At 48.7% G+C, this 17,192-nt stretch overlaps 1 protein-coding gene across 9 annotated transcripts in view; it reads left to right on the top strand.

The window, feature by feature from the left end:
• Positions 1–8,762, top strand: part of CHD2 (chromodomain helicase DNA binding protein 2) — a 146,456-nt gene extending 137,694 nt beyond the window's left edge. For 6 of the 9 annotated variants that reach the window (XM_031668313.1, XM_031668320.1, XM_031668317.1 and 3 more), the window contains 2 exons: positions 676–922; positions 5,111–8,762. In XM_031668313.1, coding sequence (XP_031524173.1) covers positions 676–922; positions 5,111–5,444 — 581 coding nt within the window. In that variant the 3' untranslated portion in view covers positions 5,445–8,762. Of the gene's footprint in view, positions 1–675 lie in introns of all 9 variants that reach the window. The other 3 variants (XM_031668316.1, XM_031668314.1, XM_031668319.1) reach the window with 3 other exon arrangements.
• Positions 8,763–17,192: the final 8,430 nt, after the last annotated feature.

Genomic DNA, 17,192 nt, shown 5'->3' with positions numbered 1-17,192 from the left:
TTTCGATGTTAAGAGTTTGCCACAGATTGGAAGGTTAAACAGGTATGGAGAGTGAAAAGTGGTAGTTCTTAAAATTTCAGAAGGAGAGGAGTAGTAAATTTTGCCTTAAAATCTTGTTGGAAAGAATGTTTGGAGTCATTACTGATATGTTAGCAGCAACAAGACCAAGAAGAAAGAAACTTAATGTCTGTTTATAACGTGTCAGACTTTCAGTTGGAACTTCAGCAAAGTGGTGCTTATTTCAGCAGCATACCTAAGGAAATTGGAACAATACAGAGAAGATTGGTATGGAAGAAAACAAAAATAAAAAATAAAGCTGGGCGTGGTGGCCCACAGCTGTAATCCCAGCATCTTGGGAGGCTGAGGCGGGCAGATTACCTGAGGTCAGGAATTCGAGACCAGCCTAGCCAACCTGGTTTAACCCTGTCTCTACTAAAAATTCAAAAATTGGGCAGGCATGGTGGTGGGTGCCTGTAGTCCCAGCTACTCGGGAGGCTGAGGCAAGAGAATTGCTTGACCCAAGAGGTGGAGGTTGCAGTGATCTAAGATCGTGCCACTGCACTCCAGCCTGGGCAACAGAGCAAGACTCCATTTCCAAAAGAAAAAAAAATTGTAGTGAAAGTGAAATTCATCCATTTCTTGCAGTTGTCAGGTCATTCTTTTCTTTTCCTGCAGATCGAGGAGACTGGCAGAGGGAAAGAAAGTTCAACTATGGTGGTGGCAACAACAATCCACCATGGGGAAGCGACAGGCACCATCAGTATGAGCAGCACTGGTACAAAGACCACCATTATGGGGACCGGCGACATATGGATGCCCACCGTTCTGGAAGCTATCGACCCAACAACATGTCCAGAAAGAGGCCTTATGACCAGTACAGCAGTGACCGAGACCACCGGGGACACAGAGATTATTATGACAGGTATGCAAAAGGCTATGAGACACCAGGTGCCCATCTTTGCCAGGAGCTGTTTCTAGGGAGAAAGTGACGTATACATGAATGTATTTATCTATGAAATGACTGGAGATCTCATCATGTGTCAGCCACAGGGAATCCCATGTGTTGGTTATAGGTTTTATGTTTTATTTTCTGGGTCATAGGGAGCACATTTCACCTGTGAAGGAAAAGAGTTTTCTGCCGTTTTCTGAGGAAATCAAGTCAAGTGGTCGCCATAAAATGTTGGAGTCAGCAACCAAAATTATTAAGCTCTGTGCGAGGCTGTCAGCCACACTAGGTGTCAGGGATCCCAAGATGGGTACCAACCCATGGTCCTTACCTGCCACGAGCCCATAATTGAAGAGTTGAAGCCTTTCGAAGCTGCACCCTCTTTCCTTCAGTACAATACCACCGGTAGTACGATGAGTCAGAGCTTTACATTGTGAGAGTAGCAAGTCCAGGGAGGGTTAAAGAGGTTTTATCTGTATTTCCTAATTTCAAATCTTGGATAATTTAACCTCATAACAGCTTTGGTTTTCCCTGGGCTGATGATATGCATCATTTGCACTGTACCTTGAATTTAAAGTGGGAAAATTTCATATACGTGTCTCAAAGTCCTGCTTTGTTTTTGGAAGAACTGGTAACAGCAGACTGTATTAGCAGAGAGCTGTAGCTGAGTAGCCGCCACCTCCTTAGGAGTCTGCCCCTCACTCCCACCCTTCTCTGTTGTGTGGACTCAGTGGGCACTTGCCCTGCTTTCCTCTAGTAGGTCTGTATTTCTCTTTGGTTTCACTTTTCTTTTGCCTGAAGGACTTTTTCTGCTGGTGATAAATTCAGTGTTTGTATGTATGCTGAAAATGTATTTTGCATTCATTTTTGAAAGCAGTTTTTGCTGAGTATACATTTTTATTTTTAGTTTCTTTCAGTACTTTAAAGATATACCTCTGCTATTTACTTGCATTGTTTTATGATGAAAAATCTGTCATCCTTATCTTTGTTCGTCTTTACGTAATGTTCCTTTTAAAAAAATCACTGATTATGATGTGCCTTGGTGTATTTTTCCTTGGTTTCTTGTGCTTGGAAATTTTTGAACTTCTTGAATCTGTAGGTTTATTGTTTCCATAAAATTTGGCAATTTTTACAATCTTCTTCAAATATTTTTTCTGACCCCCCACTCTCTCTTCTTCTTTGGAGATTCTCATTACACCTATATGAGCTTGCTTGAAGTTGTCTCACAGCTCACTTGTATTCTGTTGACTTTTTAAAAATTATGCTTTCTCTGTGTTTCATTGTGGATAGTTTCTATTGCTACCTCTTCAAGTTCACTAATACGTTGCTTTTCAATGTCAAGACTGCTGTGAGGCCCAGTGTACTTTGTATTTTATACATTGTAGTTCTATCTCTAAAAGTTCAAAAAGTTGTATTTGGGTCTATATATATATTATATATACACACACACACACACTTTTTTTTATATATATATATGTTCTATCTCTAACCTTTTAAAACCTGGAACACAGATATAACGATGGTTTTGATGTCCTTGTCTGCGAATCTTACCACTTGGGTCAGTTTCAGTTGATACCTCCTCACTGTGGGTCTTGCTCCCTGGTGTTTTCTGTGCCTAGTAAATTTTGCAGATGACAGATGTAACATTTACCTTATTGGGTGCTGGATATTTCTGTATTCCTGTAAGTATTCTGGAGCTTTGTTATGAGTTGCAGGTTATTTGGAAGCAGTTTCCTTCTTTCAGGTCTTGCTGTTAAGATTCGTTAGGTAGAACCAGAGCATTGCTCAGTCAAGGGCTAATGATTGCCCACCCCCAAGGTGAGGAGCCTCATTGCACTCTACCCAGTTGTGTTAGTCTGTTTTGCGGGAATACCTGAGGCTGGATAATTTATAAAGAAAAGAGTTTTATGTGGCACACAGTTCCGCAGGCTGTACCAGCTTAGCACCAGCATCTGGTTGGCTTCTGGAGAGGCCTCAGGGAGATTTTACTCATGGTGGAAGGCGAAGTGGGAGTAGGTGTCCCATGGCAAGAGGGAGCAAGAGAGAGAGGAGGAGGTGCCAGCCTCTTTTAAAGCACCAGCTCTCACATGAACTCAGAGAACTCATTATCACAAGGACAGCACCAAGCCATTTATGAGGGATCTGCCCAAACACCTCCCACTACAACATTGGAGGTCATATTTCAACATGAGATTTGGAGGGGACACATACCCAAACCATATCACCAGCGCCTCTTGAATCTGGAGGTCTTTGGTGTGACTGGTGGCAACAGGCATGATGCCAGTTCTTTGTGAGCACAGGGCACTATTATCTTTAGTCTTTTTGGGTGGTTTTTTCCCTGGCCTTGGGTAGTTTACCCACATGCACATCCTAAGCAGTATTCAGCTATATACTTGGAAATCCTCTGTAGATCTTCAAACTTCTTTCTCTGCAGAACTGTCTTCTCTCATACCATGTCCTATGAACTCTGGCCACCTTGGTTCCCCATGCCTCACCTTGGGAAGCCAACTGGTGTCTTTCTGGGTTTCCTTCTTCCTGTGTCACAGACTGAGGACTATCTCATGATAGTGAGCAGGAGCAGTTAAAAGGCTCATTTCATTAGTGTCCATTCCTCAGGGATCACTGTTCATTGCCTGATGTCTGGTGTCTTGAAAACCACTGTTCTATATGTTTTGTCCCTTTTGGCTGTTTCAGGCAGGAGGGTAAATCTAGTCCCTGTTGTTCCATTTTGACTGGAACTTGAAGTTGCTCAATTCTTCCTCCCTCTCTTTCTTGCATTGAGGTGAAATTCATATTACTTAAAGGAACTATTTTAAAGTGAACAATTGAATGACCTTAGTGCATTTATAATATTGGGCAGCCACCACTTCTTTCTAGTTCCAAAACACTTTCATCACTCAAAGAAAACCCTATAACCATTAAATAATCCTTCCCCATTATTCCCTCTCCCCAGCCTCTGGCAACCACCAGTTTGCATTCTATCTCCCTGGATTTGCCTATCCTAGACATTTCATGTAGAAAGAGTCATACTATATGTGACTTTTTGTGTCTAGCTTCTTTCACTTAGCATAATGTTTTCAAGGTTCATTCATATGGTAGGGTTCATTCATCAGTACTCATTCCATCTTATGACTGAATAATATTTCATTGTATGGATATGCCACATTTTGTTTATCCACTCATCTGTTGATGGACATTTGAGTTGTTTCCATCTTTGGGCTATTGTGAATAATGCTGCAGTGAAGATTAGTATATAGGTACTTGACTACCTGTTTTCAGTTTTGGATATGGACCTAGGAGTGGAATTGTTAGTCATATTCTTTACATTTTTAGGAAACACCAAAATGTTTTCTATGACGGCTGAACCATTTTACATTCCTACTAGCAATGTATAAGAGTTGAAGGTTTTCCTTATCTTTGCCAACACTTATTTCCTGTTTTTTTTTTTTTTTTTTTAATGAATATAGCCACCTTGATGGGTGTGAAGTAGTCTCATTGTGGGCTTGAATTTGCATTTCCCTAATGATTAATGATATTGAGCATCTTTTCATGGTTTTTTTGGCCATTTGTATATCTTCTTTGGAGAAATGTCTGTTCAAATCCTTTGCCTGTTTTTGAGTTGGGTTGTTTGTTTTTGTTGTTGAGTTTTACTAATTCCTTTTTTAATGGTATCATGAGTAGTTTACCATGGTCCAAGCTAAAAATTTTAATACTGTTCACACTGAGTTGATTTTTAAGATAATTTTATTAACTAGTTACTTACTTGTTGCATATTTAGGTTGATGATGTTATTAGTAACTTACAAAATAATTTCTGTGGCTCTTTTTCTCATGGGCTGGGTCCAGGAATATGGAAATGTTTATGGATCTTACCAGATTTTTCCTAAAGGGAGTGAGTTTGCAAAGCCATCAGTGATTTTTCAAGTGTGTACTTGTGTCACTGCACACTTGAGGCTTATTTCATAGGATGTGTTTTGCTATTAAGTGTAAAATGACTCTTTGTTATTAATGTTTTTGATTCCTGATAATGTGAGCATTTGTCCTTGAGTCCGTTTGTAAGTGTCCTTGAATACGAGTATATGAGGAAGAGCCAAGTGGGTGGTGAAGAGAAGTGGATGAGAATTTGGCTTCAGTCTTTCGAATAATTCTTGCATCTCTATTTCAGGCACCATCATGACTCCAAGCGGAGGAGATCCGATGAATTTAGGCCTCAAAATTACCACCAGCAGGATTTCCGACGAATGTCTGATCACCGCCCCCCTATGGGCTACCATGGCCAGGGACCCTCAGACCATTACCGCTCTTTCCACACAGACAAACTAGGGGAATATAAACAGCCTCTACCCCCATTGCACCCTGCAGTCTCAGATCCTCGCTCACCCCCTTCTCAGAAATCTCCTCATGATTCTAAGTCACCCCTGGATCATAGGTCTCCTTTGGAGAGATCATTAGAACAGAAAAACAACCCAGATTATAACTGGAATGTTCGGAAAACATAAAGGACAGCTCGTAAAGGAGAGAGTAAGAGTCACCAAACACGTGGATATTTTTGGTCTGATCCTACAGTAGCCAGTTATCTAGACCAGTAAGTGGAGTTTCGGACACGCTGCTGCTGTCAACTCACTGGCTGAAGGAGCACTTCAAGGAATGGGAGGCCTTTCACTGGGTCCAGCTCTGATTTGGGTCACCACTCCTGCACTTTGGCAGCCCATCCCATTCCAGCCTAGTCCTGGCCTCCCACTTTGATGGGCACTTGAAGGAGGAGCTGACTTTGTGTATACCAGCTTCACTGGGATGTGTTTCCCCAGTCAAGGAATAGGGGATCTTCAGAGTCATGAATGTTTTCTTGCCAGGGTCAGTGTTCCCAGGACCTTAGTGCGTCATTGGGGCAGGAACTGGTGCATGGAGGCTGCTGGGACCTGATGTTACAGTGTGTGATTTGGTTGATTTGGTTCACTCTGACATGTTGGATGCTGCTGATGGGGAGTGGGGAGTTGGGGCAAGTGGGTGGGGACAAGCATAGGACTTGAAGGGGAGCAGGTACACCCTTCACATGTGTTCTTGGGAGAAAAAACTCGGCCTCATTATGTGAAACCTATGGGCAGGGTTGGGGTGGGGAAGTAGAGAGAGGGCAACAGCTTCCACAACTGCTTTATCTCTGCCAACACTAATTTTTCCCACACTGTCTTTGTACATTTCAGAGGTTTGGTCTCCTGAGTGGGCCTCCTTTCCCCACTGTGCCGGGGAAAGTAGGTCGCTCTGGATGACTTTTGAGTACTGTGAGTTAGGCAACACTGACTCCAGCATGGACTTGACTGGGGAGTAGGCTGAGTGAGAGGTAGGGTGGGGTAGGGTGGGGAGTAGTGTGGCCAGAGAACTGGAATCCCTGGTGGATTTCTAATTCCTATGGTGAGAAGGAAAACTACAGGACCTGGAGAAGGGGATGCAGAGGCAGGCCTGCTGACCAATTTGTTGCTGGCAATCACAAAGGTGGGGGTCCTGGTGCAGGCAGTGAACAGGCTTCTAATGTGGGGTTCAGTAGTGCCAGCAAGTGGGGGAAACTTTCAGTATTGGGCTAGGTCAACACTTCCTGCTGCATTTTCCTTCCCTTTGCACAGCTTGAAGAAATAGATGGGACGGAATCACACATCATGTGGTGGGCAGATGGAAATAAGTACCTGTGGTGAACAAGTTTCTACTGTAGTTAGAGATCATTAGAATTGAATTCAGTTTCTCTTAGAATATAATCAGGTATAGACCTAAGTTAAACTTTTTCCCAAACAGGGAGCATCCAAAGACACAGTGACTTGAGCTATAGATAGTAAGAATCATACTAGAGTTGAACTGAGTCAGGTTTAGGAAGCAAATTGGTTGCATCAGTTAAGCAGGCTCTTTTCAATTTACTGATGCTGGGGCCTTCAGTTTATCATTCTCAGTGTAGCTTGCCAGTATTGTTAAAGTATCCAAAGGCCTTTCTAGATGGAGACAGAATAACTGACTTGAACATACAGTGTGCCTGTAAGTGTCCAGGCTCAGAGCTGGTGAAAACCCCTCTGTTAGGCATGTGCAGCGTTAAACTCCCTGAAGTAACTCGTGAGGACTTCAGTGCTTGCTGGTGTTCTGGGCAGCACCATGAATGCCTTTACCAAGACATGCCGAGTTGTATCCCCCAAATGAAGCAGATGTGGCTGTGATGTGGCCCTTGCTCCCTGCTACACAGAGCATTGCAGAACTGGCCTGTGTGGTTTCCAGATGAGAGTCTGGGTCCTGGAAGCTTGTGTTGCGAGCTCAGTGGACCCACCCCGCTTATTGAACCCTCATAGTTGTTGGGGTTGTTCAGCCTGGACTTGTAGCACACATGCCCTGAAGCAAAGCCCTGGTGACTGCATGAGCCACCTGACCACAGTCCTCCCATGGAGGGCCTGCTGTGACGCTCAGTGGAGAGGGCAGGGCATGTGTCTCCACTCAGGCCACACAGTGATAAGCACTTAGGCCACACAGTGATAAGGAAACCACAGATGGAGCTTCTTGCTGATAATATTGACTCTAGCTCACGTTTGCCTTGCCCAAGCCAAAGAGGATGGTTAGGTTGGCTTGTCAAGCCCTTGAGCAATGGGAGATGGGGTGGGAAGGGGATGAGCCCCTGCAGAGAGTTGGGTCATGTCCTCCAGGAATGAAAGGAGGGGCAATGAAGTCACCAGAGGCCCTGCATTTCCATCAGGGTTTCCACAGTCATCAGGGCTTCTCTTGAGTCGCTGATAGATGTGAGTTATGCCCAAAGATGTCTTATCATGAGGAAAAAGGAACTTCCTTTTGTTCACATTCAGAACTGACTGTTAGTGCCATATGAAGTAGCAAAAGGCAGTATCAGCCAGATCAGTGTTACATTGATTGTAAAATTACAGTGTCCCCATTAGACAACTGTTTTAGGTGCTGAAGTATGTTTGAAGAGTGTTGGGAAAAAGGAAGCATTTCTTCATCGATTTAAATCAATATGAATATTATATGCTTAAATAAAAAACAAATTTGCACAGGTAAATTCTCTCACTTGTGAATGGGAGAAGCTGCCCCAGGAATCTGTGAGGATGGTATTCCCTGGAGCCTGGCTTTGAAAGATTTCATTGTTGGTAGAAATAACAGGGGTTAAGGAAGAGGGATTTAGCATCACCTAAAACCTGCACGTGAATAACGGTTGACATGATACACTATGGCCTTAGAAAAGGGCCACATGAAACCCCAAGCTAATCACTGCGGTCTTTCAGAGCCGGACAGACAGGTGCCAGCAGAGCCCGGGGCTCGCTCTCCTTTCAGTCATTCCTTAGCCCTTCAAAGGAAGCCCAAACACTTTGCACGCTGTGCTGCAGACATTCTGGCCTGGTGTGTCTGAAAGTTGCATCAGTCCTCACGGTGCAAACACGGTTCATTTAGGAGGTCACATAATGACACTGAAATCCTACAGACCAAAATCCACTTGTCAGCAGGAGCAGCAGCCCAGGCCCAGCACCAGCGGTCTTCCGGCTCCTCTGAGGGCTGCCATGTTGGGCGAGGGGAGCCATGCCAAGGGTCCAGGCTGCTTTAGGCCATCTGTGCCCCACTCATCTGGGGCCAGATGGTTTTTCTTTATTGTAAAATTGTGGACTTTTAAAACCTGTTGACTAAACAGTAATTAATTTATATTTGTGAAAAATGCCACTGTCCTAGTGATTTCTGATGTAAATAATGTTGTTTATATAGTATGTATTAAATTTTCCTACATTGTAAAACTGCTGTACTTTTGATTCTTGTATATTAAAAAGTGTTACTGAGGATTTTTAGAATTGGGCTAACACGTTGCATTGCATTGTGGTGTGAGCTGTGTGACTAGAGATACCTCCTTGTCTCCCTTCCCTTGGTTGCTGGGTCACATCCAGATTTTTTGACAGCTTGTGAAGTGGAGCCTTTTAAAGTTGCATTTCCCTCTATCCAGGAGCAGTTGCATTGTTGCGTACAAGCCTTAACACCACAGATATCTAAGCTATTCCTGAGTATGCTGTTGCTGAGGTGAACAGCTCCCTGGCCGACTCCAGGCCATGGCCCACAGGTCTGCACTTGAGGGAGGACCCTAAGTTGCCGAAACTGGTAGTTAATTCCTGTGGGTTAGTCCTGCCTGGGAGGATCCAGGGAGACCTAGCGGGGCCACCCCCTCTATCCTGTAGGAAATAACACTGTCTGCCAGCCTGTAGCTTTGAGGGTAATTTAACAGATGGGGTCAGGGGGGTGGCATTTTATAATGGAAACACTGACACACACGTTAGCTCTAGCATTCTGGCACAGGGGCAGGCCCAGCCCTGGCGCAGCCCAGACAGAGGAAGGGTGGCACAGCCTGCGGGCGGAGATCTGTGTCTGAATAGGGGTTGAAGTTTGCCCAGATCCACGATTTTCACTAATGTTTTGGTGACTGAGACTAAACTAAATCCCTATGAAACTCTTCAATCTTGATACCAAATAAGCCATGTGTCTACTCAGAGCTGAGGGGTCAACTCCTGTGACTGCTCTGTCAGCCCAGGGGACTTGGATGCAGGGGCCCTTGCCAGGCCTGGCCTGTGCTGGAGCCGGAGGCTGGGATTTTTAGTTCACGTAGTTCTTGAGAAAGACGAAGAAAAGCTGAGGGCTCTTCGTGCCCATAAAGAAACAACTCACAATCATGTTGTAACTCATGACTCAGCTGGAACGATTTGGGGAAACTTTAAGAACAAGTACTGCAATAATCAGCTTATTATGATTTACAATAGCAACAAGGCTTCGAAACTGCCAGCTGCCAAAACGCCTGCCTTTTACTGGAAGCGGCCGGCCCAAGGCCCCTGCCTCCTCCCTCCTCCCTGGCGGAGCCTCGTATGCCTGGCATCACGGCAAGCCCTCCTCGATTAGCGCCAACAGAAAGGTCACTTACTGAAACCCAAGTCCCTGTAGTTTGCCAGACCAGAGTCAGCTCCAGATTCCAACCTGTGGCTTTTAAAGGAGCAGGACCAGCTCTGATGTAAGGCTTTGCCTTCACTGAAGCCCCCTGCACCAGTCCTTTCTATTATATCTTACGGGAACCATTTGGTCTCCCAGCCTACCTCGAATTTCTTCTGATCAGTGAGCAGGTGGGGAGGAGAAGGTGCGGCCGGATTGAATGAAAGCTCCATCCTGCAGAAACCTGGGCGCTAATTGAGGAGCTGTCCCCGTTGCTGCTGGTGGGACCCTCCCCCAGGCTCAACGTCTTGGGGGTGTTCTGGTCAGTTCTGCGGATGTGTGATGTGGTGGATAACAATGTGCTCAGGCCACCTGGTTTTGTGCTGAGCCTCCTGCTGTCTGGCTTTGTGTGGGAACATGGACAAGTCCATGGCCTAAAGGCTTTTTACCTCAAAGATGGGCAGAACAATACCCACTTATGGAACATCACACGTGACCTTTCTCTTAATTTCCTTAGTGACCTAAGAAGGAATTGTTGCTAAAACACATGCCCTGTTAACCACAGGCACTGTGGTGGCCCTTGGAGCGTGGGGGGCTATAAAGGGGCCTCCCAGGTCAGTGCATTGCCCCCATGTGGTCCCTCCCCGTGTTCAGTTGGCTGATCACCTTGCATCTTCACCTGCAAATGAAGGAGGCAGCTTCCTGGGTTCATGTGTTTTGTTTTGTTTTTTCTTTTCTTTTTTTGAGATAGATTCTTGCTCTGTCGCCCAGGCTGGAGAGCAGTGGCACGATCTCAGCTCCCTGCAAGCTCCGCCTCCCAGGTTCACACCATTCTCCTGCCTCAGCCTCCGGAGTAGCTGGGACTACAGGCGCCAGCCACCATGCCCGGCTAATTTTTTTGTATTTTTAGTGAAGACGGGGTTTCACCGTGTCAGCCAGGATGGTCTCGATATCCTGACCTCGTGATCCGCCCGCCTTAGCCACCCAGGTTCATGTGGTTTTTAAATGAGAGTGCACAGTGGAAAGGAAAAGGTTTGTAACCCTAAGCGCTACCTGGAAGAGACAGCATTCAGTCCTTGGCTAGGGAGTGGGTGGAGAGGGTTGAGTCAGAGGGCAGCTGGACAGGTTGAGGGAGACCAAGTCTCTTGCCTGGACTGGAGGGCAGGCCCAGTCAGCACTGGACCCAGCACCTCTCACTCCAGAGCCTGTAAGACAAGGGAGCTGCCCTCGTGGAGCCCCACTGGCCAGGGCTTCTGGAAAGCTGCAGCTTGCTGTGTGGGGAGACTAAACCCCAGCAGGAAGGCCCAGCAGGGACCAGAACCCCCAGGAGCTCATAGTCTCATGGGGGAGACGCTGCTGGCACCAGAGTTATGGGAGAGAACGTTTTCCTTGAACCAGGTCTCAAGCCCCTCCTGTGGGCTGGTTCTGCTCCAGGAGCTGGACCCGCAGTGAACCAGGAGGATAAGGCCCCTGGCCCCTTGGAGTTGATATTCTAGCTGGGGTAGGGGTTGGGGGCAGGCTCTAGAGAAGCAAACAGTAAGAGGACAAATGTCACATGAGTGCCAGGGAGAAAACGGCCAGAGGTAGAGGGACAGGGTTGTGAAAATCCTGGATCTGGGCAAACTTCAACCCCTACTCAGATGGCCAAGCCCTGGCAATGAGGATGGGCAGTCAGGAAGGCACGTGGGCCAGCAGGAGGGTGCCGGCACGGCTGGACAGACCTGGATTTGAACGTTGGCTCCGTCCCTTACCAGCTGGTGGTGTGAGCACATTCTCTCTCTATCTCCAAGCCTCAACTACAAATAGACACTGACAACTTCTCACCAGGCTAGGCAGGGACAAGTGAGGTCTCTGAGGTGCACATCAGGTGGGTTCGGCAGCTGTCATGATCATAGGGTGGCACTGGGCCCTGTCCTGTGTTTTGGGATCAGCTCTGACTCTCTGAAGCCTAGACTGAGGGCCCCTGAGTGAATGTGGTTCTAGAACTATCCTGCAGAGGGCAGCAGGTTTCCACAAACAGCCTGCCCGGCACCCAACACCTAAACCCAACCCAGGGAAGGTTCCAGGCTGTTCTCTTGCCCCGGTGGGTCTCTCCCCTAGGAGCCCACAACAGAGCCCCTCTGCACCCCAGGAGATGTGGAGCCACGTGGTATCCGCAGGAAGGGAGATGGGGGATGGGGAGGAGAGGGGCAGAGGCTGCAGGGAGAGGCAGCCTCACTGCCCTCCATGAGCAGGGGACGCGAGGGGGCAGGTTGCCCTGTCCCCAGCCTCCTTCATCCCTACCTCCAGCCCTCGTGCAGGGACACAGAGGGTCCTGCTCCGCAGTCCAGCCTCTTCTTCCTCCCACCTGTAAGGGGCAACTGCAGGGACCGTTGTGAGCCACAAGGCCCCCATGGCATCACCGGCTGCTCTCGGTGACCTTCACCTTAACGTCCAGGCGCCCTGGTTTGAGTCTGGGGCCCTCTGTGACCTGCCCCTGCTGGCCACTTGAACCTTCTTGAGTTCCCTCATTGCAACCAGCTCCAGCTGCTCTCTCGGCCTCAGGTGGAGGAGGCCAGCTCCACCTCCAGGGTGCGGTCCCTTTCTTCCTTCTCCATCACCTCCATCTGTCTGCTGAACACCTGGTGGTCTTCAATAATCAATTCTGGCCATCTCTGGCTCTACTGTTGCCATCTCCATTCCTGCTGGTGTCTTCCCTGTGCCCACAGATGCCGTCAGAGCCCCTGGTGCACTCTGGCGCCCCCATCTGACTGAGGCTCCCTTGGGAAGACCAGGTTCTGTTCCTCCCTAGCTCCGCCTCCTGCCTCGGCAGGTGCAGGGGGCTTGGAAAGTGTTCCAGGGTGAACTCAGTACCAGGTCCTCTAGGCTCATTCCTTGTGGTCTCGGGGTGCCCTGGTCCCTGGCTGAACAGTGGCCTGGAGGCAGCTGCTGTGCTTGGAGCCTTCTCTTGTGGGTGCCCAGAGAGGGGCCAAAGGGGGTGCTACCTTCCCTGGGGGCTGAGCAGGCTGGGAGTTCAGCCAGACTTCAGGTCCCTGCTCCCCAGGCTTCCCATACCAGGGAGGATATTTAAAGCAGACAAGAGCCAGGTCCCAGCTTAGAGCGGCTCCCTAAGACTCCCTGCTGGGCCTGATGTTAACCTTTTTTCTGTTGGACTGTGGGAAGAGTCTGAAGACCTTCAGGGAACTGAGCTGGAGTGGTGATAGGGCTTTAGGGGATTGGGGCAAGTAGTAAATAGGGGGAGTTTGCTAACATCCTGGTGTTATTTCAGTATTTTAGCATCTACATGGCTTTGCTGGACTCATGGGCTCACGGCCCCAGCTGCCTAGGATCAGACCCAGGCTCTCTGTACTGCAGGGAGGTAGGGAGGTGGGAAGGTCTGGGCAGCAGCAGCAGCAGAGTGTGGTGTCAAGTAGCTCGTACAAGATGGACTAAAGGCCCAGCGTGGTGACCCAGGGCCCTCACTGCAGACAGGCTGAGAGCATGGGCTCTGGAGACAGCTCACCTTCAAATCAGGTTGCATCCTGGCTGCTGTGACCTGGCCCAGGTGGCTAACCTTACAGGGTCTCAGTGTCTGCACCTGTAACCCTGGGAGAACAGTGTCACTTCCCTGATGAGAGAACAGAGTCTGGCACATGCTAGCACCATGTGGGGTGAACCCTCATTACTGTGGCCCTCAAGGCTATATGCATCCTCAGCAAGGCCCTTCTAATGCTTGGTGATCTGGCCTGAGGTGGAGCCCATATGCCTGCCCTCCCTGGACCAGGACAGGCTGGCAATGACACTTCTGTGGTCCCCCTGGCTTCATCTGGGGCCACCGCTTTCCACATTGTGCTAGGCTCCTGCTGACCCATACCACAGGGCCTCTTCACCTTCTCTGGACCCCATCCCACATCACTCTGCCCCAATCCTGGAGTGCTTGTCACCTCCTTCACTTTCTTTCTGACCCCTGATCTGACAGTGGAAGCAAATACTAATCAGATAAAAGAATCCCCACCTGATTGTACTGGTTTAGTTCTTCCCAAACGTGGGACTACAGATATATGGTGGGGAGGATAGTTCCTAGAGGTCTCTGGAAGAATTAAAAAATTTTTATGCTTTCATTTCATTTTATGTATTATTATTAATTTTTGAGACAGGGTTTCACTCCTGTCTCCCAGGCTGGATTGCAGTGGCATGATCTTGACTCACTATGACCTCTGCCTCACAGGTTCAAGTGATTCTCCTGCCTCAGCCTCCTGAATAGCTGGGGTTGCAGGTGCCCACCACCACGTCCAGCTAATTTTTGTATTCTTAGTAGAGACAGGGTTTCACCATGTTGGCCAGGCTGGTCTCAAACTCCTGACCTCAAGTGATCTGCCCACCTTGGCCTCCAAAAGTGCTGGTATTACCGGCATGAGCCACGTGCCCCACCTATGTTTTCATTTTAATGAACATCTTTTAAAACCAACTTAAACAAATCCTGGAGTATTCGGAAGAGAGGGAGGGAAAAGGGACCCACGACTTAGGATTGTATCAGTGCCAAGGGGGTCAGTGCTGCTTGACCCCAGGCGGATGGGGGAAACATGCTGACAGGTGTCACAGGGCCTGAGGGGCAAGCAGAAGGGAGCCAAGTCACTGCTTGGCACCCAGGACAGGCGCTGAGCTCCGAAAAACCTGGGCCCTGGCGGCCGCTCGTCCCTCACATTAGACAGCTCATTTGGTGTCTGCAAAACATCATCCACTATTTTAAATGAATGCTCTTCATTTGAGTTTTATTGGTTTTGTAGTTTTGTTTAGCCTTAATTGGTAAATGTGTCTTGATTTTACAATTGAAAGGAGAAATAATTACAAAGAGTTTATACCTAGCCTTATGAATAATAAAATTGCCTCAAAGCAGCCCTGGAAGGCCTGGAGGAATATTGGCCCCTGGAAAGTCTGTACATTATAGGTGTTTGGGACCCCAGCTGTTGATGACCTAGACCTGTGGGTAAATGAGGCTGCCTGTGAGATGGGCCTGCGGAAAGAAGCCACCATCTACCAAGGCTTACTGGGCACCAGGCTCTGGGCCTGTCGCTTTGTAGCATTGTTTTTCATTTAGTCTCCTGATAATCCTATGGAGTGGCATTTATCTCATTTTTCAAATGAGGATCCTGAGGCCCAGACACGTTAGGTAACTTGCCTAAGATCACAGAGCTGGGAATTGGTGGATCTGCTAAAACTTTATTCACAGCATGTGTTAAAGACAGTAAGAAAGACTTTATTTAAGTTGGGGGGCAGTGTCGGACAGGGCCCACTGCAGCTGGGGAGAGAGATTGGGGTCCACTCTGAATACAGTATAGGCAAGTGGGAATTGATGGCCCAGGAGCAGGGTGGGCTCAGTGGATGGAAAACCTCTTAAGAGGAAACATCCGGGGGCCTTCTGGCTAAACGGACCTGATGGGATTCTTGCTGAAGGCAGGCCAGGTGATCAGACGTCCCCTGGAGGTAATGGGGTGTGAAGACCACGATCAGACAGGGAGGGCAATCAGATGTGGAGGGCGGGGGATTCCAGTGAGACCGATTTAGCAGGACTCTTGCTAAAATCGGACAATGCAGAGACAAACATGGAAGCCCAAAGCCCAGGCCTAACTGGAAGGCTCAGGGCAGCCTGAGGAGAGATGGGTCAAGGCAGAGATCATTGTCAGAACTCAGATTCTAGCCCGACTCCGAAGCCCGAGCCTGTCACTGCCTCATGTAATAGCTTTTCCTGAGGTCTCCCAAGGGCCTCTGCACCAGTATGCACCAGTATGAGCTTATGTAGTACTTCCCGCTGCCCAGTGATTAAGGTCTAGTCGTGCACCCAGTTTATAGCTGAGGGCAGTGAGGCTCAGACACAGCCTGTGGCTCAAGGTGAGGGTCAGAGAACCTGCCGTGAGCTCCATGAGGACCAGGGTGTACCACTTCCTTCTGCCACCCGCATCCCCTTCCCTGCTGGGCTGGTCACCGTGAAGGGCCCCCTCCCCCCACTGCACGTGTAACTCATGTGTTGTTACATATGTAAGTATGATTACACGTGTAATCACACATGTGACTCGGTTAGTGTCTGTCACCACTAGAGGTCAGTCCCGTGAGGGTGGGCACATTCATTCGAGTGATCACAGCTGTATTGCCAATATCAAGCACAGTCCCCCAGCTCATCACAGGGCCTCACGACATATTTGTTGAGTGACTGAATGTGCCCCCAAATCCAGACCACGACGAGCCACATCGGGGGTGGCCTACAAATGTTTGTGCTAGGAAGGGAGGGGAGAAAGACTCCTCTTGTTTTGTGCAACCAACACCCACCCTGGGGCACTTGCTTTACAGGATTAATCTGAGATCATTAGCAAAGAAAGGGAAGGTCAAGTCCACTCAAGAAAGCGGTTGCCAGAGTTTTCCTGCTCTATCCTGGGAGGGACCCCTGGCCCTGCAGACCTGGTCCCTGGTGGCCCAGGCCCCAGCCTTGACCTGAGGGCCACTCAGCAGCCCTGCTCATCAAACTGCTCTGATGGAGCCTGCCAGCACTTTGAGACCCTCCTCAGTCAGCCTCCCAGTGGGGGCCTGGCCCCAGCCTCTGCTCACCCTGGAACCAGAGCCCTGGTTTGACTCCGCCCCTGCTGTGGGGCTCACGAGCTTGCCTTGAACACAGGCTGCCTGTGCTCCCTGGAGCGCCCCACCCCAGCTCGTTTTCTGCCCTCAAGCGAGGAGTCGGTGGGTGCAGTGAGCGGTGGGTGGAGGCGTGCTCTCCTACCAGACCCTGGTTGTAACCTGGAGCGGGTCAGTTGGCTTCTCTTAGCCTCTGTCTATCCATCTGTAAACTAGAGCAATATCTGCTTTCTAGGGTTTTTGTGAAATTTGACAAAGCAGTGCAGGACTCAAGGGTAGGTTCAAATGCAGGGCTCATTTCTATTTCCCAAGGATGTAGACGTGGTGTCCAGAGGACGACAAAGATGGCAGCTCACCATGCACGTGGACTACAGCCCACCCTATGGTCGGGGCGAACTGGGCAGTGGGTGACTGGCAAGAAATGGTCAGCTTGGAGGAACAGTGCCCTCGAGGTGGTCAGTAACAGGAGGGCTGAAGAGAACAACAGCCAGTTACTCAGAGCACACGGTGGGCCGGCAGCCGTGCTGCATGCATTACATTTAATCTTCAGGATCACCACGTGAGGGAGGTGGCGCCATTGTTCTCTCACTGCTGAGATAGCTGAGGCTGCAAAACAAGGAAAACTCACCCTTTTCATGCAGCCAGTAGGTGACAGAGCTGGGAGCCTGGATCGGGTCTGGTTCTGGAGCCTGGGCCCTTCCTTCTGTCCA

This window comes from Papio anubis, chromosome 7 (genome assembly GCF_008728515.1).
Source record: "Papio anubis isolate 15944 chromosome 7, Panubis1.0, whole genome shotgun sequence".
In the NCBI taxonomy this organism is placed as follows: Eukaryota; Metazoa; Chordata; class Mammalia; order Primates; family Cercopithecidae; genus Papio; species Papio anubis.
Note: the sequence above shows the minus strand (reverse complement) of the source record. Positions and strands in the feature narration are given on the sequence as shown.